We start from the raw sequence: 24,254 nt of genomic DNA on the forward strand, positions 1-24,254 counted from the left end.
CAGATCGAACTAAAATTGAATTTAATTTAACATCGTCCGAGGAAAGTAACATTATTTTTTTTTTTCTCCGAAAGTGTGTACGTACCACTGCCAGGGTTCGGACAGATAAAGCACTCGTCGCCCCATCCTCGACCCATATTTTTGCCACAGCAACAATCCTTCTTGCTCAACCTCATCGCCAGCCGATTCTTGCACTGCCCGTTACGATTTACCGCCGTGTAACACAATCCTTGTCTGCCATCTGCCGAGAAATAATTAGTCAGTTAAAATTAATTATAAAAGAGGCAAAAGAATATAAAACGGTATTTGCAAAAGTTATATGCAAAATAAATACTATAAGTAAGTAGTAAAGTTTTCTTATTTTATTAATAATATTGTGTATTCACCGATGCAAAATTTGCGGTCCTGGCTCTGTATGAATCCCGGATTACAATGACAATAATAACCACCGCTCGTGTTTATGCATCGGCCATCGGCGCAAATGCCTTCTTCTTGGCACTCGTCTTTGTCCTTGCACTCGTTGGTATCAGGGTCCCTCGCCTGTCCCTCCGGACACTCGCACGTAAACGAACCCGGGGTGTTCAAGCACTTTCCACCCTGGCAGAGTCCGGGAATCGAGTCGCACTCGTCGATATCTGAAGAGAATGCGAAAAATTTTATCTCATCCCATATTTGTTATATATTAAATTAAATAATTATAATAATACGGCGTGTTTATTTGAAAAGTTTCCACCCTGTTTATTTTGTAACCGATTAATTTTTCCGAAAAATACCGAAAGACGTCAATTTTGTTTTCGATGCGAGGGGGACGTATAAATACGATAAACGCAACGGTATTACTTCATAGACTTCGCAGGGGTAACTACCCCTTCAAAAATCTTAAATGGCAATAGGGGTCAAGTGGCATATCATTTTAAAGGTCTTTTGATAACCTCTGTATAACTGCGTTTGTTTTTTTTTTTAAATTTGAGTGAATATTTTTCGAAAAATCGTACTAGAAAGTTTCAGGTATAAAAATTTCATAAAAATCGGAAAAAAAAAATTTTAGATGCAAAGATACAATTTAGAGTAAATTTATTTATTTTACATGTTATTTTAAATGTTCAAAATGTTCTCCGTTATTTGCTACACAATAATGAAGATGATTCTCAAACTCTAAGCGAATATTTTTAAAGATATTTGCTGAAATGGCTCTACATTCCTGTACAATTCGACATAAATCATTCATATTTTCTACTGGTGTTTTATAAACAACAGATTTTTAAATACCGATGCATTGGCCCTGCTTGGTCTTCAGATAACCCTGTTCGCAATCCAGTCTAGCTGGGCACTTCTCGCAGGGATGGCCCCAGCCCTTGCCGACGGTCGCACAGCACAATTGCCGCGTGCAAAACACATTCGGAAGACTTGCCAAGCATTGGTCGTTTCTCACCTTGGTGTAACACGGCCCGGTTCTGGAACATAACTCTGTGTAACGCGATGCAACTACGAAAATGTATGATTTCTTACCTGAAGTCGGTCTCGCAACGTCTTCCGGTGTAGCCGTAAATGCAAGCGCAACGATCTGGACCGATGCATCTTCCTTGGTTGAGGCAAGGTTCACGGCAAATAGCTGAAGTAATTTCCGATTAATTATCTTTATGGAAATTAATTTAATTTTATTTATTTCGATCTATATATATAAATATAATATGCCAGTTTCACTCACGTTCGTTACAAAATTCTCCCTGATAACCGCTGCGACACTGACATCGACCGTCCACACAGTTTCCATTTATGCAATGGACCCTACATCTACCAGTCTCACCGCGATCGCTGCCGCTTGTTGTCTCGTGCGTGATGACTATCGATGACAAATTTACAATAATAATAAATTTAATTTTTAACAAATCCCATCATACAGGGTGTTTCAGACCATTCGAAAATGTAACGTCACGGAAAAAATTTTCATTACCAAAGAGCAAAGTATTCATTAGCGATCAAGAAAAATGCATCTGTACATCATTGCAGGCATCCACACATTCAAACATTTTTTTCGAAACCTGAGAGATAATTAAATTAAGTTTTAGTAAAAGTTGTTCCTTTTTCAAAGCTGTAATACAATAATACTCCACTCGTTTCCATTTGAAATTTCAAAATTGACTTCAGTTACACCTACTTGCGGTTTGTCTAAAAAAATGGAAACTATTACCAATACTTTGGATATTTTAGTAATGAAAATTGTTTCCCGTAACTTTCTGTAACGTTTCATTTTTGAGAAAAACCGCTGGCACGGTAATCTGAAATACCCTGTATATTATATTATTACATCGCGCTGAAGATGTTTATTAATAATTATTGTCAGTTTTATGAAATGGATTAAAATCATTCGTTGTTATATCTCACCTTTGCTTTGTCCGTTGCAGGAAGATGCGACGACGCCACCTTCGCACAAACAAATATTGGGTTGTATACATCTTCCTATAGAGCCGCAGCGTCTTACGCAGATCGCTAAAAAATATGAACAATATATTAAGGAGATTTAAAATGTGTGTTTAAGAGTACATTAAATTCAACAATTTTTAATAAAATAGTTATTGCATTAATTCTCGCTATAGAATATATTCATAATGCTTTACTTTTTATTTTGGTAATAAAAAAACTTTACAATCTTTTTTTATTTCAATTTGATAATATCGCCGAACAATATAATTCATAAGATTAATTACATAAATTAATTAACAATTAATAACGCTATTAGACACCCGGAAATTGACGGAATGCCGATCTCGATCGCAACCGCGTTACCAGACAATGCGATCAGCAGGAAGCGCATAACAGGTCATTAAACCAGTTTCATTCGAGGCGGCCGTTCGTGTCGCATAAATGCCTATTTGTCCGTTACGTAATTGCATCGATCATTATCATCGACGGCGGGCAATACCGATATAATGATAGGCGGTTCCTCTCGCAATATTAATAACCGCTTTCTATTCTGCGAATACCTCACGCGAGGTCGAGTCATGTCAGAATATCGTAAGGATGTAAATTATTATCCTCGATCCTCGGTTGGCGTACCCTTCATTTTATTACCCGGTTTAATCTATATAATTAATATTGCTTTATATTTTAAACTCTATTAGTTGCAGTAATAATTTGATTATGATACAGTTTAATTCAATGTGAAATTTGAAGAGAACAAAGTAATTGTTACTCTGCTTTTACAAAAGCTTAAATTTAATTTATAATAAGTTTTGCTTCTGCCTTCTTTTATCTTGTGTTGCAGTTTTCATAAATCGAGAAAAATTAATTATATAATATTACATGAAACTTAACAAAAAAACAATGAGTAATTTGTACTTTTACTTACGAATAACGCACAGGCCCGTTTCCGGTTTCTTTGTCCATCCTGGACAACAGTAGTTTTTATATCTCGATCTGCATACGTTTGGCCTAGATTTTTAAATGTTTGTTAGTTTTTTTGGAATCACACGGTTGCATAAAAAATATATACATAATATATGTAAAAATATATCTAAAGGATATATATTTTTTTAATTAATTAAAAAATTAAATTAGGGTGCAAGATTAAAAGAAAAAATATGATTTATATTTAAATAAAAAAAAAAAAAATAAAAATAATCTACAACATCAAAAATGCACCTGCAATTAAATGGATTTGTTGTAGAGGACAAGCCTGCCTACTCTTTACATTTTCTTTGAAGAAATTCATAAATCGAATACTTTAAACAGAGTTTCTTCAAATCAGCTTCCAAAGTTACACTCCAGATTATGATTAGTCATAAGTTCCTGTGGCGCCAGTTTGAAGAGGCCGCAGGCGGAAACGCGGCATTTCCGCGGCACATCGTGGCACGCGCAAGAAGAGAGGAGCGAAAGAAAGAAAAAAAAAAAAAAAAAAAAAAGAAGGAAGATTGGGAAGAGAGAAAGAGGCCGGAGTACCACCTCGGAACAAGGCGGCCATTCACGTCTGGCGCCTCGTAATTAACGTCAGCTGCTATAGAATGCCGCCACTTAGGCCTCTCGACGCCGTAATCGCGCAAACGCCAGCGGCATCGCCGCGGCTTTCTCACGTCCCGCCATTCTTTATCGCGTTGGAGGAAGAGAGATAACGCGCGATTGTTATCTAACACGGTCCGCAGGGTTGTCCGCGAGAACACTTTTGAACCCTAAAACATCTGTAAGTTCTGTAACCCGTGAAAGAAAAAAAAAAAAAAAAAAAAGATTCTCGGATTTCAGTGAGATTTTTCGCGAGAGGAGCCAAAATACATCTCGCAGATGTGAAAAACTTTTGGATTCCAAGATTTCATATAATTTCCAAGATTCCCGGAGAGATTCTCTTGCATTCTACCGCCCTTCGGCAGGGCTGATGAGATAACGCGATAGCTGGTTTCGCGAAGGAAGAGATTAATTGTTGTTCTCGCGTGTCCGACATCTTTCGTGCATCATTCTTCCTGCTCGTTTAATTTCTGACCTTACGCTCCCGGTGCGTATCATCACCGCATCACACACGGTAAGGCGGATGTTTGCAAGATGATATTAAAGCGTACAGAGCGTGTGCGATGAAGCAATCTTGCTGCTCACAAACACAGTGGCCCACTAACTGCTCGAGATGCGAGTGTTTACACGCGATTACGTCGCTAAATCATCGTGTAGTTTGAGAAACAAGCGTACTATTTAAACGAAATTGGTTGTTAGAAAAAATTCAGCTATCTTTCTTTTACGTGCCGCACTACTCATATTTTATCCCGAAAAAATTGTACTCTCGAAATATATTCTTTATAAGCCTTCTTAATAGATATTCTTAATAAATAGGAATATTTCCGTTTTTACGTGATATTTTTTTAAAATACTTTATTTATAAATTAAGTAAAAACTGTTTTTATAATTTGTCAAAATTTTAATAAATAGTAAATTTCCTTTGTTTTTTGTTATCATTGAGATTAATAATCACAAATATTAAATAATATAATGATAAGAAATTTATTCCATTCAATATATATTTTTTAAATTAATAAAATATTCGAGACTATTTCACTCTTTTTGAGGATTTGTCTCAACCTAAGGACTCAATATCTCTTGAACGAACTTTTGCGGTCACTTCCAGAAGAAATTTTTTTTTTTTTTGTTTTGAGATCCTAAATTCATGTTTCAAATTTGACCATTTACTTGAACGAGTATCCTATACTATATAATATATATTTTTGACCTTTCAACAAGTTTGTCTCTTCAATAACATAACAATAGTACGCATAGGTAGAGCTTATACCCAAGTAGCAAGCACATGTCATTTGACGTCGAAAACTGGTCATTTCTGGTTTAATGACGTCACGTGACCAAATAATGTCTAATTTAAAACGTCTTTTTTGTGACGTCTTAATGATGTTGTAAAAAAACGTCATAATATTGTGATTCTTAAGTCATTATTATAAATCGCCTAAGTATTACTATTTTTTAACTAAAAAACTCATAATTTTTTATAATATCTTAAATTATTCAAACAATTTTATGTATAATTTTGATATTCACAATTTTCTATACCTCAGGGCCCTAACATGAATTTCCTTTATAATCTGAGACTTGATCATAACATTTGATCATGAATCTTTTCCTCTAGCGTGAACTCGTGAAAAGTGAAAAGTTTCATTAACGAATTCAATATTTGTGAATGAATTTTTCACTTTTCACGAGTTCACGCTAGAGGAAAAGATTCATGATCAAATATGTCATTAAAACGTCACTAATAGATCTAAAATGGTCATGAAGTCACGTCTTTTTAACATCTTGAAATGTCGTCATCGGTCTGTGACATTAGTCCGTCATTTTTCAGTCATTTTTACGTCATTGCATCACGTCATATTTGGTTCCAACTTACCATATTTTGACGTCAAAATGTCATGGGCTTGCCTTGGGTACTATTGAAGAGACAAACTTGTACCCTGGTACCTATGCTCTTCATAAATCCTGACTTATTTTTTGTCTAAATCTTTTTTTAGTATTTTTTAGGTATTTTCATTTGTTTTGTTTTTAACCTTTAAAAATCTTTATTCTTTCCTTCAAAAAGCTCTCTTTCTGACAAAACATTGATTAATTATTCAATCTTTCAAAAGAAGTTCTTCTTAAAGCACATAAAAAAGCAGTAAGGTTTAAGACATAAGAATTTTATCCATATGAAATTTTCAGCGCTGCTTAGGTTCAAAATAGCTGCTCACATTCCCAACTATGACTGGTCGCTTTTCTTACTTTTTAAGTCTTACTGCTTAAGTTTTTTTATGTGCTAGGGCCTTAAAATTAAAATTAGTTATCTCTTGAAGCGAACACACCTTTAACTTAATTGTGCCGAATTAAATATTATAAGAGAACAATTAATTATGTTTTCACGTGTGTCGCATGTAACAGTTCTCGAAACTTGTTTAATTCTTCCTTTCTTTTAAAACTTCGTCGATTTTGAGAAACGTACATTTTTGTACTCTGATTTAAATTTATATAAAAAATAAATAAAAAACAATCCAATTTCTATGATGGTAAAAACTTATTGTTGTTTTTACAAGTATATGAGAATTTTTTCAAAGTTTTATATATATATTCTAAAACAGTATAAAAAAAAAACAGAGAATGTTAAATTACACGTTGCAAGAAGGAAGATTAAGAATAAATTTCTCTCCTCTGTGAGTTATTCCGTACGATAATACTTTATTATCATGTTTCCTTATAGCTATGCTATAAAATCCCGCTAAAACGTCAGCTGTCATTTCGACGGAGGATTTAAAATTGACGACAACTGGTCTCGATAATTGGAAAATTACAGCGACATTCGAGCATTAATAACAATAATTGTGTAAACGAGAAAAAAATAACGCGAGATCGTCTTGCGGTCAAGAGGTTTAATGTAATCTACATGTAGATGAAGATCCGGAGATTAGTCCCATCGTCAAACTTGTATCGCGGTCCGATCAACACGTGGCATTTCGGCAGGGTGTAATTTTAACACCCGACTGTAATGATAGCTTAACGAGCCCTGAAATCAATGTGTGACCCGTTCGTCGGTCCCGATATCTTCATTTTAGGATCTTTGCGCGGATTTCCATAACTGGCGGGTGTTAAGTCGTATCTTTCACATTTCTTTCCACGCATTTATACACCGAAAAAATTATATTCTCATCTTAAAAATATTTCACTTATCTTTGTAATATCTTTCTCTAAAATAAACGCCTCAAAAGGATCCTTTTAGTTTAAGAAAAAGATTCTCTAAAGAAGAGTAGAATAGTTTCGAATATTCTTAACATGTAAAAATATTCATATTGAATGGAATATTTTCTTACCATTATATTATTTAATATTTGGGATTATGAATCTCAATGATGATAAAAAATAATTTAAAAAAATGGAGATTTACTATTTATTAAAATTAACTTTGACAAGTTAAATGTATAATTTTTACTTAATTTATAAATAAAAGGTATTTTAAAAAATATCATATTTAAAAAGATAATATTTTAATTATTAATATTAAGAAGGTTTATAAAGTACGTACATTTCGAGAATAAAATTTTTTCGGTGTAATATTGTCCAAATCCTGATTGCACCTTTTGTCTAAATCTTTTTTTTTCTTTTTAATCTTCCGACTTGCGACCACCTATGGCTTTATGTCGGCTGTATTTTGTTTTTAATCTTTCAAATCTTTATTCTTTCCTTTGAAAAGCCGCTCTTTTTGATAAAAAATTTTATCATTGATTGTATTCAACATGGTTTCAGTCAGGAAAAAGATCTCCTTAAAGGCTTACGCACATAAAAAAATTTTATCCATATATGGAATTTTCAGCGCTGCTGAATATTTATTTGAAATTAACTTTTTTATGGCCTTTTATAACATATTTTTTTTATTATTAGAAAAAAATAATTAATTATCATTCATTGACACGTTGAAGAATTATCGAGCGTATTAATGGAACGCTTTACTAAATGACTAATATCTAGATATTTTACGTAGATCCAATGCGGATTAACCCATTTAATCGGTTAACTGTCGCTTGTAAGAGTTCAATTAAAAGCGTGCTGTAATGGCTTTGAAAAGGCCGCGTGAATTGCGAGTCATTAAAATTAGAACGATCAAAAGGCGGTCGCTTTCTCGTCGCGATTAGGGACAAGATCAAATAGCAGCAATTTAGGATTATCATGACAAAAAGCAAATGTAAGCCTTAGAAACACAAATGTAAACTTTTGAGAAACGAGTGTCAGGTAATTGATAAAGCATCACAAACACCTCGTCATGGAGTTGCGTTAAAAGTTGCGATAACGACTCCAACTACTTCTACATCGAGAGCTCCTTCACTTCCTGCTGTAATAATTGCGACTTAAAGTCAGTTTAAATTATCTGTGAAATTAACCGTGAGTAATTTTAAACAGTCCTGTTAAACTTAAAATCGACCTTACATCCTACTTTTTACCTTGTCCTATATTAAACAAGATAACTAAAATGAGGGCCAATCTTGCCTTTCAAATAAACAGTATAAAAAGTTAAATTTTTTTAGAAATTTATGAATTTGTACACATTGCATCACGTTTTAAATAAAATTATACTCCGGACACATGTATGTAAAAAAGAATTGTTGTGAAAGTGAAAAGAATATAAACAGAAATATAAACAGAAGCTCTAGATTCAGACCAGTAAATGTTATCGTCTTAAGAATATTTCATCTTTATAATATATCTTTCTCTACACAGAAAAAAAGTAAGTGTCAAAACTTATATACTCTTATAAACGAGTTCATTGTTTCATATATACGCAACAATTTATAATTTTCTTAGAAGAATTTAAAAATCTTAAATTTCAACAATATTATAATCTTATTTCAATACTATAATTGTCATTTGAAGAATAAAATAATTATTTTAAACCTAAGAAAATTATAATATTCGATTTGATCATGTATTATTTTCTATCAAACATTTTTTTCTCCTTCATTCAAGAAAATTATTCTTAAAGAGCAAGAATATATTTTTCTTGGTTGAACTATATAAAGTGTCTTCATTCAAACAAATTTTCTTTGTTTAACGCAATATAATCTCATTTCAAGATTCACACTAAAGATATTGTCAAAATAAAAAAGAATATTCTTTTTTTTCTGTGTAAAATAAGCGCTAAAAGGATTCTTTTAGTTTAAAAGAAAAATCCTCTAAAAAATAGAATAATTTTAAATATTCTTAACATGTAAGAACATATAAATGGAATATTATTTTATCACTATATTATTTAATATTTGGGATTATATTAATCTCAATGATAAAAAAAAATAATTTTACAAATGGATTTTTGCTATTTATAAAAATTTTGACAAGTTATAAATACAGTTTTTACTTAATTTATAAAAAAGATATTTAAAAAAATATTACATACATAAAAAAGAAAGTATTCTTATTTATTATATCGATTAAGAATCTTTATTAAGAAGGTATATAAAGTACATTTCGAGAATAAAATCCTTTCGGTGTGACAGCGTTTATTCTATTATATTTAAAAATAAAATTTAAAAATCTTAAATTTCAATAATATTATAATCTTATTTCAATACTATAATTGTCATTTGAAGAATAAAATAATTATTTTAAACCTAAGAAAATTATAATATTCGATTTGATCATGTATTATTTTCTATCAAACATTTTTTTCTCCTTCATTCAAGAAAATTATTCTTAAAGAGCAAGAATATATTTTTCTTGGTTGAACTATATAAAGTGTCTTCATTCAAACAAATTTTCTTTGTTTAACGCAATATAATCTCATTTCAAGATTTACATTTTGAAACTAAAAATCAGCGTTTATTCTATTATATCCGGGAATATATATATGGCGTCTCGATTACCATGCTACCGCATTCATATCCTGGAAGAGCCTTCTTTCGCGAACCAACGTCAATCGATCATTCTCTCGCGCTCGGTTCCCCCCCGAGTTATCAATGACGATCGAAATGGCACGCCGCGCCTCGCCGCAGGGCGTCATTCATCATTCAGCGAAACAACGAATCGCCGGTGCAATACGACCGCTCGAGTGGAGATGCGCCGGATGACGATGACGGGTCGGTCCGTCCACAACGGTGCGTGTCACGATAAAGAGCCGCGGCGCGGAACGCGCGTCTCGTATTCCGGGGTTGCGCTTATCGCGCCCGCTCGTCCGCGTTAATTAATTATTAACGTGGAGACGCGCGTTTATCAAACGCCGGCCAGATAACGCAGCTGCAACTCGCGCGGAAGAGAAGGAAGCGTTCGCGGAACGCGAAAAAGCTTACGCCCGATGTATCCTGCAATTTTAGTCATCGGACATGCAAGAGAGATGCAAATACATATTTTCAATTAAAAATTATTTCTATTAATCAGCATACAAATTTCTTCTTAATAAATATCTTCAATTGTACTAGTTATTTAAAAATGGCAACCTACAAACTACGCATATGTTACATAAATTTCAATTTATAAATTATAAATTATTTATGAATATTTTATTTATATTTATTTATGAATATATATAATTATTTATTAATATATAAATTTATTTATAAATATATAATTATATTTATAAATTATTTAATATATCATCGTTTGAGTAGAAAAGCCATTAGAGTATTGACAAAAAAAAGATGTCCAATTTATCTTTACGATTTAAACGCGGCTAAATGTACCGACAAAGAAGACGATACGCGACCGGAAGGGTTAAGCGAGCTCATCGTTAATGAAGATGTATTAACGAGCGTCCTGTCAGAAGCAATTAAAAGCATTGTTTTCGTAGCGTTACTTAACAGGCGAGGCTTAAAGGAATGCCATTAATACCATAATATCAATTGAATATAATTTTCGATGGAATCTGCGTTTAATGTATATTTGACGTCACACTTTAATCGTAAAATTCGAATGACCTGCTCAAAACATGGGATCGTTAAACTTTGGCATCGGTAGAAGGTAAAGATAAAGATGTAAAACTGAACGTACAAAGGATTTTAAAGCACGTAATCAACGAATAGATTACAGATAACAGATAACGGTTGCCCTGCAATCGTTGAACTTTGTCATTTCATGTTCATTTCTTGTTCACAGAACGTGCGTAAAGAAATATGGAAACAAACTTATTCATATTCCGAGTCACTAGCGATTACGATTTCGAAAAATTGTTCTATATTACGATGAAAAGATATTTCAATTATATTACTTGTACAGGAGCAAAAAGAAGTGATAATTAAATAATGCAAGGAATGTAATTGGACAAAATAATTTTCTGGTATTATATAACGCATTTGATGCACGAATTAGTTTATATCCGAGGCTTAATAAAACGATTAGCATTCATTTAGAGTATATTATAACGATGAGATTAGTGATGGAAATTAATGTCGAAACCATGAAAGAGAGAGAGATTATTTCATGAAACTAGATCGACTGATATATTCCCACGTCGGATTGCAACTGTAACATATTTCGCATAATTATGTGCAAGTTCGCAATTTTCTCGTCTCTTGAAATCATTTCTTACTAGGTCAGGCGTTATTTGTATTTGAATAGAGCCTGACCCTCTCTTAAATGGAACTCGTTTCTCGGGGCTTCTCCAGAAGCGAAGATTAATACACAGATCGGCTAGATAAATTAGCGCGTACACTTGGAGAAATATTTCCGCTATTCGCACGCATACCGTGGCCAATTGGTCACAATGGACGAACGTGTGCAGCTAATCCCGTTTATTATCCCATTTGCGCGACCGCGAAAACATTTAACGGAGCCGCGCGCGCGGCACTTTATCGGCGAAACTTGACTCTTATTGCGAAAAATAGACGCTACTTGGATAGAGAATTGAACGCGCCTCGCCTCGCCTCGCCTCGCCTCGCCGTCGGCGTATAACGTAACACTCCGATAACCCAATTAGGTGTTATCGCGCCGTTTAACTCCACCGAGGACGCGCGACCGGGATCATCGGATTCTTGAGAAGATCCGCGTTGCTAGCGAGATGCCGGCCTATTACGAGAATCTCGCGTTTTTCATCAGACGATTTAACCTTTTTAAGTGACCGACTGTGGCTCTCCAAGGACATCAAGACGGATGACGTTTCATTTCTTTACACGTGCGTGTATATATATATATATATATTTATGTGACTTTTTATTACGTAAAACTAACATATTCCGATATCGATAATTTTTATATATACTTCCTGGTGTTTTGGAACGTCAATCATCAGATTTTTTGCGTGGATAAAGAAAATTTAAGGTCAGGTTTCTCTGCGGGACGGTATATCAACTTTGTGATCATGTCGGTCGGAAGATTGGCTGTTAGTGTTTCACGCGAATCGTTTGCATCGCGAATATATTGTAATAAACACTTACCCGACGGGTGGCACTGATTGCAGAGTGTTGTCCAGGTCCTGGGAAGGGCTCGGGGTGTAACGTTGACCTGTCGCTACTCCGTCCTGGATGAATCGACACGCCAGGACGATCCAGGCTATTAACAGAAATAACGCGGACATCCTGCGCGAGGAATTTGCAGTTTCCTATTTCTGATTATCTTCTTCGACTTAATATCCTCTCAACTCGCGCATCTAACGCGCATGATCCTTGATCGATCTCGAGGGATTTTTCCAAGTCGTCGCGATCATTCCACCGTCTATAAAATGATGATTTACAGCCTCCTTACAATATGCTGCTGTGCAAATACTCTGCTTACGCAAATAGTAGGTTTTTTTTTTTTAATCATTCAAGAATTTTGCATTCTTTCTTTCTTTATCGTCCTTGTTTTGTCCTATTTTACCGTGTAAATTTCTCGTTGAGAAATACAATATGCGATAATTTGCGCGCGACTGCGATGCCTTTGCGGAAACGCCAAATTAGTACGACGAGATAGAAGCAACTCTATCTCCTGATATAAATATCCACCATAACTGGTGTTTCGGCGCGTGAGAAGCGACAGTTTACGATTAATTTTGCACTACTGCTGCAAATAATTTAGCTCTGTATTGAAATGCATTTACATATATATTTAAAGTAATTTTTAAATTCAATCCTTGTGTGTGAAGAATTCACTCGCGATATATTTAAAGATTATTATTTAATTTCATAATATATTTCGAATTAAATATATAAACGCTGTAAGAAATTGCCTAAGCATTCATATATATTTTGCCTGAATTTTCAAACCTGGACAGACCAGTGCGGTGTGTCTGTTAGAAAATTAATGTTGCGTAACACATTTCAGACAATCTATCTTAATCATCAGATCATTTTTCTGTTCAGGTCTAAAAATTTAAAATCTCTTCTGAAAATTCGAATGGTGTACCTTTAAAACCCATAAACGTATAATATATAGACGGCGCGTTCATTATATCTTCAATTGTCAAAAAAATAGAAAGAAAGATGCTTTAGGGTTATCATTCTATTTTTCTTTTTTAAATGTCAGATAAAGTTATCTTTGTCACATCAACGGGGACTCAAAGCATGCTCTCTGTTTAATTTTATGGTGTCTGTTGAACCGAAGGCGCAGTCTGTATAGACATCTATTAAAATCTACGGTGTGAAATTGTAGGATCCGCTATCCGATCCCTTGCTGTTTGTGAATGCGTGTTTAAGAAAATAAACATACTGTGCAGTTATATTTTACAATGAATAATAATTAGTTTAGTATAGCTACCTAAATCTATTGTATTCTATTAAATGTTTACAAAGGTTTATAGATTGTTTCCGTTTATTTTGTCTAGACTTTCGTTCTTTTAAAACCAGTCTGACAGAAGTCAAGTTTTCCTTTTCATTCTTTTCAAAAGGGAATCTCATTTGGAGACAAAAATTTCTTTGCCACAAAATGGCAAAAGAAAGTCTTTTTTCAATGTAAAATGATTATTTTAAATCGATTTTAAATTCGACTTTTCTTTTTAGAAACAAAAAAGAAACTTCGATCCTTAAGCTTTGTAATACACATATTTATGCAAAGGTTGTTATGCTTGTTTGTTTAAATAGAATAAAATTTATTATCTAAATAAAACAGTTAAATAATGAAAGGTCGTAAAGTTTCAATTAAATTTGCACGACTTTTGCAGGAAGAGTTTTTTTTTTTGTATTCGCACATTTATTACAAGCGGAACAAATATGAAAGCTTTCGACACCATAACATTTCAGCTTTGAGATACACCGTCGTAACGAATGAGCTCGTAAACTCCATACCACGACATTATCGGCTCCATTAACAGCTTTTCATGACAAAGAAAAACGAACGTTTTCTTATCTTAAAAAGTTTTATTTGACTATGAATGAAAACATTTTTTCTTATTCATTTTCTTACGCAAATTTATTCCTTGTTTTACGTTTTCTTTTTCTAAAATATTCCTTTTCTTAAAGAAATGCAAATTTTGTTTGATTTAGCAAAAACAAAATTTTCGCAAAAAATTAAAAAAAAAGAAAAGCTTTTCCCAGATATTTTCGTTTTGATTCATTGTCGGCGAAAAAAAAATTTTCGTGGAAGCACAAAATCTGCTTTCAGGAAAACAAAATTCTCCTGAAGAGTTAAAAAAAATCTCAAACCCTTTTCGGACATACATATTTAAACTATTGGCAGTCTAACTCTGGTTATTCGCAAATATTCACGTTAACACATTTGAGACATCGCGTGAGTTGACGACGATTGCGCAAAATTAATCACGCGATTAATCTCGTGTTCTATATGATTTGATGATCACGCGTAAATAAACCGCAATTAAAGATCGCTCTTAAAAAATTGCTCGCTTAGGTCATCACTTTTCGCGTCCAATTTAGATCTACAAGTTGATTGAAAAGTTCTCGATTCGTATCGCGAATAATCAATCATCTAAAAGTCGCATCTCTTCCTACATCTAATCGTACAAAAGTTAGAAAAAAGGATTTTTTTTTTAATTTTAAACTTTTTCAAACTTTTCTTTAAAGCCGTAGAGAATCTGTATTTTAAAATATTAAAGTTTTCAAGCAAAATAATGAGAAACAAGAACACTGCTCATTTGAATCAGACATTGTAAAAAAAATGACGTATGTTAATGAAATACATTAAAAAATTTATGGCACATACGTATGCTTAATAGATAATGTCTAATTAAAATTTTGCAATGATAAACAGTTGATAAACAGTTTCGCGTATATCTATAGAGAAGAATAAATTTACAATTAATAAAAGACCTTTAAGAAAAATATGAATATTTCTAAATCTCTCTTCACAAAGCGTTGTGATTTTATTATGCAGAAGTGCTCGAATTGAATATTCAAAAAACAGCAAACACCAAACGTACAGGTTTTGAGTACTCGTGAAAATCCCACGTCACCAACGGAAAAATAACATAAAAGGATTTGAGGATCTCCGCGATCACCTTCCGGTTTCCGGCGGATTCCCGGCGGGCCGAGATCGATCTTTTTGGGCCCGCTCGAAATCGATCCCACGGGAGACGGATGATGCGCCTCGACGGGACTCGACGCGAGACTGGAGCTACAGATTACAGAGTCACGGAGAGGGCTCATCTGGGAGGGCTCTCTCTCTCTCTCTCTCTCTTTCCTCAGCATCTTCAACCATCCTTATCTCCTGCTCTCTGTCTCTGTATCAGTCTCTCCTCTCCTCCTCTGATCCACACATCGTCGATGTCGATCTCCTTCTCCCCCTCTTTAGCTTAAGACGATGACGATGACGACGGGCCCACCCCTTCTACTCGGCTGTTAACACCACGCGTGTGTGAAGACACGTACACGCACGCGTGTGTACACGTTCCGAAAGGATGCGCTCCGATGCTCGATCGATCATCAGTCGAGAATGCGATTTGCGTGAAATTGGCGGAAGTCGGGAGGGTAAGCTTCTTTTGCTCGTGTCAGTTTATTAATCGGTACTAATTTATTTCGACGATCAGCTCGACGAGTTGAGATTCATTTAGAGTTAGCGCAGAAGTCGGAGAAATAAATTGTCTTTTTCTCACAAAAATTTCGTTGCTTCTTCCTCAAACTGGTTTTAATATATTTCCATGTCGAAACGATCAAACTCTTGAAAAAAATAAAAATTTCTTTCTGATGAATATAAAAATTGAAATAATTACAACTAGCAGATTAGTTTGAAAGTTTAATTTTTCATTTCGCGGAAAAAATATAACGATATATATATACAATTTTAAACAAATTAATTACTTCGTTTATATTTGTTTAAATAGTCGATTTGATGATCTTTGATAATTATAGTTCTCGGGTTAATAAAAATGTTATTACAATCTTATATGTAGAATCATTACATCTTATATAATCCATATTATTGCGAGCACCCAGTTATTTATCCAAGAGTTATGATAATTATGTAATAAAGGAACGGTCTCTCGATTTGCAAAGCTATGATATTCGATCTACGCGTTCGATCTAACACATTTTTATAAGCTTCCCTAGCTAATGTTAGATAAATTGCTACCATTTTTTTAAATTCCGGAACTAAGTATAATGTTGGACTAACGTTCTCTCACACTGTCGCGTTTCATTCGGACGTTATCAAATGAGGTTACAGCTTCGATTGAGAAATCTGAATGACATTGGCCTTTGGGGTCTGTACCAAATTTAGAAATAAGCTGACGCTTCCGGAGATTGCTTATGTGAAACAAACGTAACGCACTTATAATTTATTATACTTACACGCACACATGCGGATATTTTACTGTTAATAATTGCTTAGAAATTATAGAAAAAAAAAAAGTAATATTTAACAGAGAATATAATTTAGAATTTCTAATCTTAAAAAGTATTTTTTAAATGACTTTTTTATTTAAATTTCATATATTACGTCGATAAGTATTACGTAATTATCGATGGCGAAATTTAACATAATTCTTCGGAATCCGCGGGTAGATTCTAATGATGTGCGGGTGGGAATAGTGAACAGCGACGCAATAGTGTGCATATATATTGTATAACAGGAAAGAAAAGAGAGAGAGAGAGAGAGAGAGAGAGAGAGAGAGAGAGAGAGAGAGAATCGAGATATATACACATGGCTAATGGGAACGCATATAAAGCATATTCGAGCACGACTCGGTATGCTGAATGCGACTCGCGCGAGTCTCGAGAGAGATGGCCGATAATACGGTAAAATCACCGCGTTCTGCGTCCACGAGGTATTCATCAGCAGCGAAACTTCCTCTGGCGTGTCGCACCCACGTGGGTTCGGTTATTATTCTCGATTAAAAAAAAAAAAAAAAAAAAACTACCCTCGATATCAATGTATTTTATACGTGATAATTGGACTCTTATAATTCCACATTTTTGTTAAACGAAGATAATATCTGTGTGTTCTTCTAGGATGTCATAGAAATTTCGCATACTTAAAATTCTAAATGCTACATTTTGTTCATTGTCAAGTACGCCGAGCTTTATAATTCGACTTTTCTTATGCGAATTCCAGACGGCAAGCGAGGCGTGTCAAGCACGCGGTTACTCGCTTCTCTCGGCTTATCCGAGGAATCAAACGCTTTCTTTCGTATGCAAAGTAGAGAACTCACTCCGGCTCGACATCATGTCAGATGTCGGAATAGATACTATTTCACAATGAAAGATTGCTTCGCGAAAACCTTATGAATGCAAACGCACAGGCTTTGCGCCTACAATACTTTAACGCGATCTGCAGTAAATTAAGAATTTCATAGTACAAAAGTTTCCAAAGATATATTTTATTAATTAGATTTATTAATAACAAGATAATATTTTTATATACCTGTTGCTAGAAAAATTGTTACATTATAAATTTTTAATTTTACGAAAAAAAAAAAAGAAAAAAGATCGATTAATATATCTAAAAATACAATTGAAGCAATGGCAAAATGTAATAATGGCTTAAAAGCTACGCATTCCGAGATTAAATACCTGGATACGCGATACTCGCGCGCGACTCGCATAAGACGCCGTGATTGTAATTCGCAGCGCGACAGACGAGAGATCGCCCAACACAAACATGATCGACAGTGATTACTAGCTGGATTGCCGCCGATCTCGAGCCAGCAGCTGCACCTTCAATCACCGTATAATGCATACGATAGACGACTTCTGGACTCCCGTTTCAGAAGCAATGAACTTACTCTAAAAAAAGACTTTTAGAATCGAGACGTGGCTCTGGTCTCGTAAAAAAGTGTGAGGAAATTAAAATTAAGAGAAAAATATTGAAATTAAGATCTGTGGAAAGAAAATTGGAATAATCTCTAAAATTAAGTGTCTGATTAAAATTGCAAAAATAATTCTGTCATTGGTTAAACGAACGATTTGTTGGAGTTTTAGCGAGAAGTGCTGCGGTATTATTGTAATTTCTTGCATCAGCTGTGCATCTCGAAGCAGCCTCCCTCGTATGTGGATGTCCCTTCATGCAGTTTCATAATAATCCTGCTAGACCGCGTGGACTGGTCCCGGATGAAAAATAGGCGGATCGCCGTTACTTCTTTCTTGGGCGGTTAGAGGAGCGTCATTAAAAGGTAGATCGTGAACAGTCATCAAGAAGCGAGAAGCGAGCGCGTCTCTCGCTTCTCGCTAGCGAACATCGTAACGATGCTATGAAATAGCATCGTAAAGCCGCACGCTTATTACGATTAATAGTTCAATCTATCTTCGGAGCTCTTTATTTTTAGCCGTGGTGATTAATTATGGAATTAAAATATACGCAAAAACGTGATAAATAAATTATTGATATACATCTCTGCTGCTTGGCAAAAGAAAGTTTTTTTCAATTCTTCTTCTCTTTTTCTTTAGCCTTCGTTTTTTCGAATTTTAAACTGTCAATGTAAATCTTCCTCGCTTCGTAAACGGTGTCTATCAGAGTTCTCCTCTGCCAGAAATTTTCCTCCTTCTTCCTAAAAAACTTTGCGTATCTTTGCAGTTGTTTGTTTATCAACTCGGCCAAGTTTTCCAGGTAACTAGAATAATTTCTTTCACTATTGACTTTGACATCGACGACGTATTGATTTTGCAACTTCTCGTAGTTGGTTTTCATTTTTGTATAATGATGCCTCGCGATCTCGTCTTCCTTCGCGTACTTCGTCAGGTTTAAAGCGGGCAGATGGTGAAATCCTGGTGGTATCAAAGTCCTATGTGTCCTCTCATGTGACAGGCAGAATTCTACATCTTCGTCCTCTAATATTTTCAATTGTCTTTCATTATGATTTAAAGATGCTTGCGATTCAGATTTTAAGACGTGCGCACTCAGGAAGGCATCTCGGAGTTCCTTCCCCCGTTTAAATCGACCTGAATCCTTCGACCACCAAGACTCTTTTAATAGTGTTATTTCTTGCTCTCTCTTCTTATCTTGACAGATCTAACACGAGTGCAGATACATATCAAGAAGAAAATTTGAAACAAAAATAAAGTTTGAAAATACATTAATTTTTTAGTAATTAAATTAATGACTTTTTAAACAACAGATATTTTTATGTACATACCTCTACAGCATCCCGAGCATCTGTCACAACCTGAAGAATCCAGTATGGTGATTCTAGAACTTGATTATTGTTTAATTGTTTCGAATCTTTTCTCGTCGTCGATGGATTTGATCTTGATATTTTCCCAGATTGTGTCTTCGTTTTGAAGCCTTCTGCATTCATCGTTTTTGCTTGATTCACGACCACCCACTCGGCATCTGTAAGAGGCCAACTGTTGTCGAGAACGAAAGCCTCCACATAATAGTGTTGCTTCTCTTCCACTGATTTTTTAAATTCTTCATTAAAGTCTTTGTTTCTTTCTTTGCTTTTAGAATCTTTGCTCTTGCGTAAGTATTTTAAGATTATTAAAGGTAATAAAATCTTGGAACCACCTCTCACATCAGCCAAAATGTTATTTCCTTCATCCGTAACTTTCATTCTAATTTTTGCCAAGTTGTAGGAGGTTGTCAATCTTATCGAGACAATGCTTCCCGAAGTCGCTCGCAGAATCCATCGCGAGATGCAATTCTTGATGTTGGGAACATAAATACCGACTAATTCATCGACCGCGAGCTTGGGAGGTTTGATCTGTTGCTCACCTGGTTGATGGAGTATAGGCTCTCCCTTCGTGGTGATTATGCGAATCGCCCAGTCCAGCTCCCTGATACGTTGTTTTTCGTTCCAGCCATAAGCAAACACCGTATAACCGTCCGGCAAATATTTATAGCGAGCTGGAGCCACGTGGTTCACGATACGCGGTATTTCGTGTCCGTTTTGATTGTCAAAGACACGCAATGCGACGCGAGGAAGATCAATTAGCACTTCCAAGGTCGCGAAAACAGTCTCTGTAGGCTTGGTATTTACGACAAATCTGACAATTGGGAACCATTGTTCGTGCCCGATGTTTTCGAGAACACTCTTGAATTCTTGAATATTCAAGACATGTGTGAAATCCTTGGAACAAGGATAAAGCTCGTGCAAATTATCGTGACGGTTGATGACGTTCCTCAGCAACTGACTTGCGATAGATAAATCGAATAAATCAGATATCTTCAAAAGTTCCTTGCGAACCTGCATATGCAGAGAGTGATCGGGATTGTGAAGCTGTATGTATCCTTTCACAAGTGCCATTTTGAAGAAGGATTGAATTATCGTGGCCGCTTTATTGTAATCAGAGACACAGCTTGATGTTTTCATGGTCTCTTGTGTTACGGGATCTTGAAGTGTTGTCCGAGTTTTCGTCAAATCGTAGTATTCCTGTCTAATATCTGGATTCAGAAAAAATATTCTCAAAGAGCGAAGGACGTTTTCGAGATCGCTATCGGGGACGATTTTCCTGATCAATCGGACCTGTTCTTCTAAAAAGAACTGATGTATCAGCGATGTAAAATTTTTATCTTCTTTCATCAAAATACGCTGTGAGTCGGGCATGTAACTTTGATAGTAATTTTTCAACATTACTGAATAATTATTTGTTCCAAATGATCGATAAGCTTCGCAGAGACTATCGCTGATCATTCTCGATATCTTTTCGATTCTATCGGATTCTGCGGTCATCTGTTGTTGCACAGTCGCTCGATTTCCAAGATAAAAATCCGTATCGGAAGAAATGATCGCCAAACCCGATTCCGAACGGTGGTAAATTCGTAAAAGTTGCCTGCCAGCTTCCAGTTCTATGACAGTTGACTTATTGCCAAGCGTAGAAATAATTATTGTCTGATTTGATTGATTTGATCCGCAAAACCAATTGTATTTTTCTAAGATGAGATAATCCATTCGGTTTGACTCTTTTTCTTTTCTTGGCGCAGCCCAAAAATTAATCAGAAAAAATTTATTCTCCAGAGAGTCACAAAATAAATACAATAATTTATTTGTTGACTTTAGAATTCCGCTCGTATTGTAAAATTCTGAAAATAATTCTAAATTGTTAGAGACAAAGAATTATGCATTTCATCTTGTTAGTTCTGAGACTTTACCTAGATAGCATAAAATGTCTTCAAAAGACGTCTTTAAAAAATCTAAAAGACGCTAAATCATCTTTGAATCATATTTTTGACAGCTTAGAGACAAATGCTACCTAAGGTAGAGCTATTCTATTTATTATAATTATACATTTTGACACGAGACAAAATTTCTAATAACTACCTATTTTTTCCTTCTCGATTTTAGTCTCGGCTTTGCGATTCCAATGGGTTGTCTTCAACATATTTCCCGTCGCTTGAATCGTGCATCGCAAATATTCGAGCTTATAAAACAAATGTACTTCCGTTATGTGTGGTGCCATTATATTAAAGTCAATCCATCGACTGACATCTTCCGTTGCCTCTTCTTTCATCGTGGTAGACGAATCTGATGCTTTCTGAGATCTCGTTCTCCGCGCAGATTTATCAGACTGCTTGATCTCGTTTAAAAAGCTCGAGTTTCCTACGGCATCACTTTCGTCGTAAATGTAGACAACACTCTCGTCGCATTCCTCGAGAGGACTGATCACCCTCAAGTAACGAATCGGAACGAAATAATCGGTGGGATCGATTACATTTTGCGAAACGGCCCATTTTAGCCACCGATGTAGTTTCCACTTTGCTAATGGCGGTTTTACCTCGGGAAGCAATTTAAGTTTCAAAGCCAATTATAATCCAGATAAAAACTTTTTTGACAGAAAAAAATAAAAAAAAAAATGTCTTAATGCTCTTAATATTCTTTTAATAGATATTTTCTTCGTGAAAATTATTATTTTTAGATTTTTGTGATTTTTAACACTTTTAAGATAGTTGAACTTTTACGTCTTTGGGATCCAGAGGAACGTCGCGTGACTGGATGACATGAATTACGTGATCCCAGCAAGGTGATAGACCAGGTATCGCTTTGTTCCCGAGTTCTCGGGTGTCGGCCAGGAGAAGAAATAACGTGATCGGTTGAGGTTTCTCGGGTTCGGCGACTAACCGCAAAGTTTCTCCAGATCTCTTCGTCTTGTCGGTCATAACGTTATTCGTGTAACTTTCTATTCAGAAATATAGATAAATAGAACTCTATAATATCGGAACGACAATCGTGAGCACGTTTGACACACCTGGAATCGTGTTACCACGAATAGTTTGCGACGTCCACTCGAAATGCTCAGAATATTTCATCAGGAAGTCCCATTTGTCTTGCAATGACAAGTGGGTGACGTCTAGCGTCAAGCAAATCCAGCCTGTGTGTCATTACATTTTAAAGCTTATTTTTTTGTTTAGAATCTTTCCAAATGTCGATAAAATTAATAAAAAGAAATGATTGTCAAGTAATAAATTTTAGAGCAAATCTCACATTATAAATTAATAAGAATTTAAAAATATACACTTTACTCAAAGAGTGTATGTAATTTCAACATTATCCCTTTTTAATGACATCAGCGAATAAAATGACGGATATAGACCTGTTAAACAAGCGATTGGATGAAAATCGATAATCTCGTGATATTCTGTCCAGGTCAACGAAGCAACCTTGAGCAATGCTTTGGCGAGAAGCATCGGCCACAACTCGAAATCATTGGAGGTACGCGGTAAAAGAGGTCTACCGCCTTTATCTACAGGTATGGTATCGTCTATCAGAATACGACGCCAGCATCCCATATGGTGTAATCTTACAACGTATTTTCCTAAAAAAAGATTGCCTGATGTGTTGATTAAGATAGCGAATTATTATTTAGCTAACTCAGTTTATTGTAAAACATTTTTTTCTCGATACGAGAAACGAGAAAGAGAAGCAATTAATTATTAAAAGATTTTTAAAAATTTCCACATCGATTGTCTCGAAAATCTATCCACCGTTCGGATTAATCACTGGTCGATGCTGAACGCCCTTTCCAGCCTTGTTCAAGGAATACACGTGCATCCAGCCGTACCAGGGCCTATGGCCCTCGGCCCACGTGAAATTCGAGCCTTGCCCGCTGACTTCCAAACCTTCCCGACCACAGTATTGCAAATTTTTGAGCGCAGAAATAAACCATCTTACAAACTATCGAAGAAATTATATTATTACTATTTTGCAACAATTTAATTTTTACGCCGACTTAAAATTAGAAAAATACCTCGCTGTGCAGTAAATGCTTGTTGTTTGCAATTAGATCAGGATATTCCACACACACGATCGTCGTGTATATCGTCAACGGACTCTAATTCATGTATAAAAATAGTACGTTATTACAATTAAACATAAATATGTTACATTTTACAGCTTAAAGATCATAATATGTGTAGTATTAATTAAAAATGCGTGTGTTATATCTGAAGTTCATAAGTGAAAGTACAGTCAAACGTTGTAGATCCTTCGCTCTTATCCAGCGGTCAGGTTTCAAAGATCGTGGCATTGTGACGTATTCTGTGTCCAAGAATAATCCATCCTTGGGGATTCCCCACTTTTCGTTGTTCAGATCGAAATCCTTCCATTCCGGCCACGTTGCATTTACATCAAATTGACGATTATTCTTAGATTTTTCTGACATATTGTGTGAGAAAATATCATAAGAAGAATGATATGTAAAGCGGCATCTTCAGACGACATATTTATATATATATGGAGTAAAAATATTAATTTAAATTAATTAAAACTAAATATTAATATATTAACATCAATTTTTTCTGGAAAAAGTAAATATTTATTGATCCTTTATATATTATAACATTATTATATGGACAGAATGGAATGTATAGTTATACCTCCGGTCGTAATCATAAATCAAAAACTCGATTAGAACCTATATCCTTATGTCTACTCTATAATAAATGTTTGTTATAAAAAAAAGAATAAAGTAAAATTAATTACAGTCTAAAATATTCTAAGAAATATTCTAAAAAATAATATTGGTAAAAAT

The 24,254-nt window shown here is 34.8% G+C and overlaps 2 protein-coding genes across 4 annotated transcripts in view; both read right to left on the bottom strand.

Annotated features, from left to right (window-relative positions):
* Positions 1–15,469, bottom strand: part of LOC140673688 (fibrillin-2) — a 30,421-nt gene extending 14,952 nt beyond the window's left edge. Inside the window, exons 1-9 of one of the 3 annotated variants that reach the window (XM_072906780.1) lie at positions 15,278–15,469; positions 12,363–12,639; positions 3,350–3,432; positions 2,386–2,490; positions 1,709–1,843; positions 1,510–1,612; positions 1,270–1,454; positions 387–635; positions 86–241 (exon numbers count right to left, since the gene is read on the bottom strand). In XM_072906780.1, the coding sequence (XP_072762881.1) occupies positions 86–241; positions 387–635; positions 1,270–1,454; positions 1,510–1,612; positions 1,709–1,843; positions 2,386–2,490; positions 3,350–3,432; positions 12,363–12,502 (1,156 nt within the window). In that variant the 5' untranslated portion in view covers positions 12,503–12,639; positions 15,278–15,469. Of the gene's footprint in view, positions 1–85; positions 242–386; positions 636–1,269; positions 1,455–1,509; positions 1,613–1,708; positions 1,844–2,385; positions 2,491–3,349; positions 3,433–12,362; positions 12,640–15,153 lie in introns of all 3 variants that reach the window. The other 2 variants (XM_072906781.1, XM_072906782.1) reach the window with 2 other exon arrangements.
* A 2,186-nt stretch (positions 15,470–17,655) lies between these two features.
* On the bottom strand, positions 17,656–22,886 carry LOC140673690 (androglobin). Its single transcript, XM_072906783.1, has 5 exons — positions 22,473–22,886; positions 22,186–22,403; positions 21,548–22,001; positions 19,424–21,309; positions 17,656–19,299 (listed from the first exon to the last, which is right to left on the bottom strand). Exons 1-5 carry the CDS (start codon positions 22,531–22,533, stop codon positions 18,712–18,714), a joined length of 3,207 nt encoding a protein of 1,068 aa, XP_072762884.1. The 5' UTR covers positions 22,534–22,886; the 3' UTR covers positions 17,656–18,711.
* Positions 22,887–24,254: the final 1,368 nt, after the last annotated feature.

Source organism: Anoplolepis gracilipes, chromosome 15 (assembly GCF_047496725.1).
Source record: "Anoplolepis gracilipes chromosome 15, ASM4749672v1, whole genome shotgun sequence".
Lineage (NCBI taxonomy): Eukaryota > Metazoa > Arthropoda > Insecta > Hymenoptera > Formicidae > Anoplolepis > Anoplolepis gracilipes.

What these genes read in the sequence shown, in the direction of transcription:
- LOC140673690 (XM_072906783.1), bottom strand. Translation starts at nt 22,533, where the DNA reads ATGAAATATTCTGAGCATTTCGAGTGGACGTCGCAAACTATTCGTGGT. An exon ending in TTCCTCTGGATCCCAAAGAC is followed by an intron (nt 22,002 to 22,185) that starts GTAAAAGTTCAA and finishes TTGCTTCCCGAG; the next exon opens with GTAAAACCGCCATTAGCAAA. An exon ending in AATCGAGAAGGAAAAAATAG is followed by an intron (nt 21,310 to 21,547) that starts GTAGTTATTAGA and finishes AATTATTTTCAG; the next exon opens with AATTTTACAATACGAGCGGA.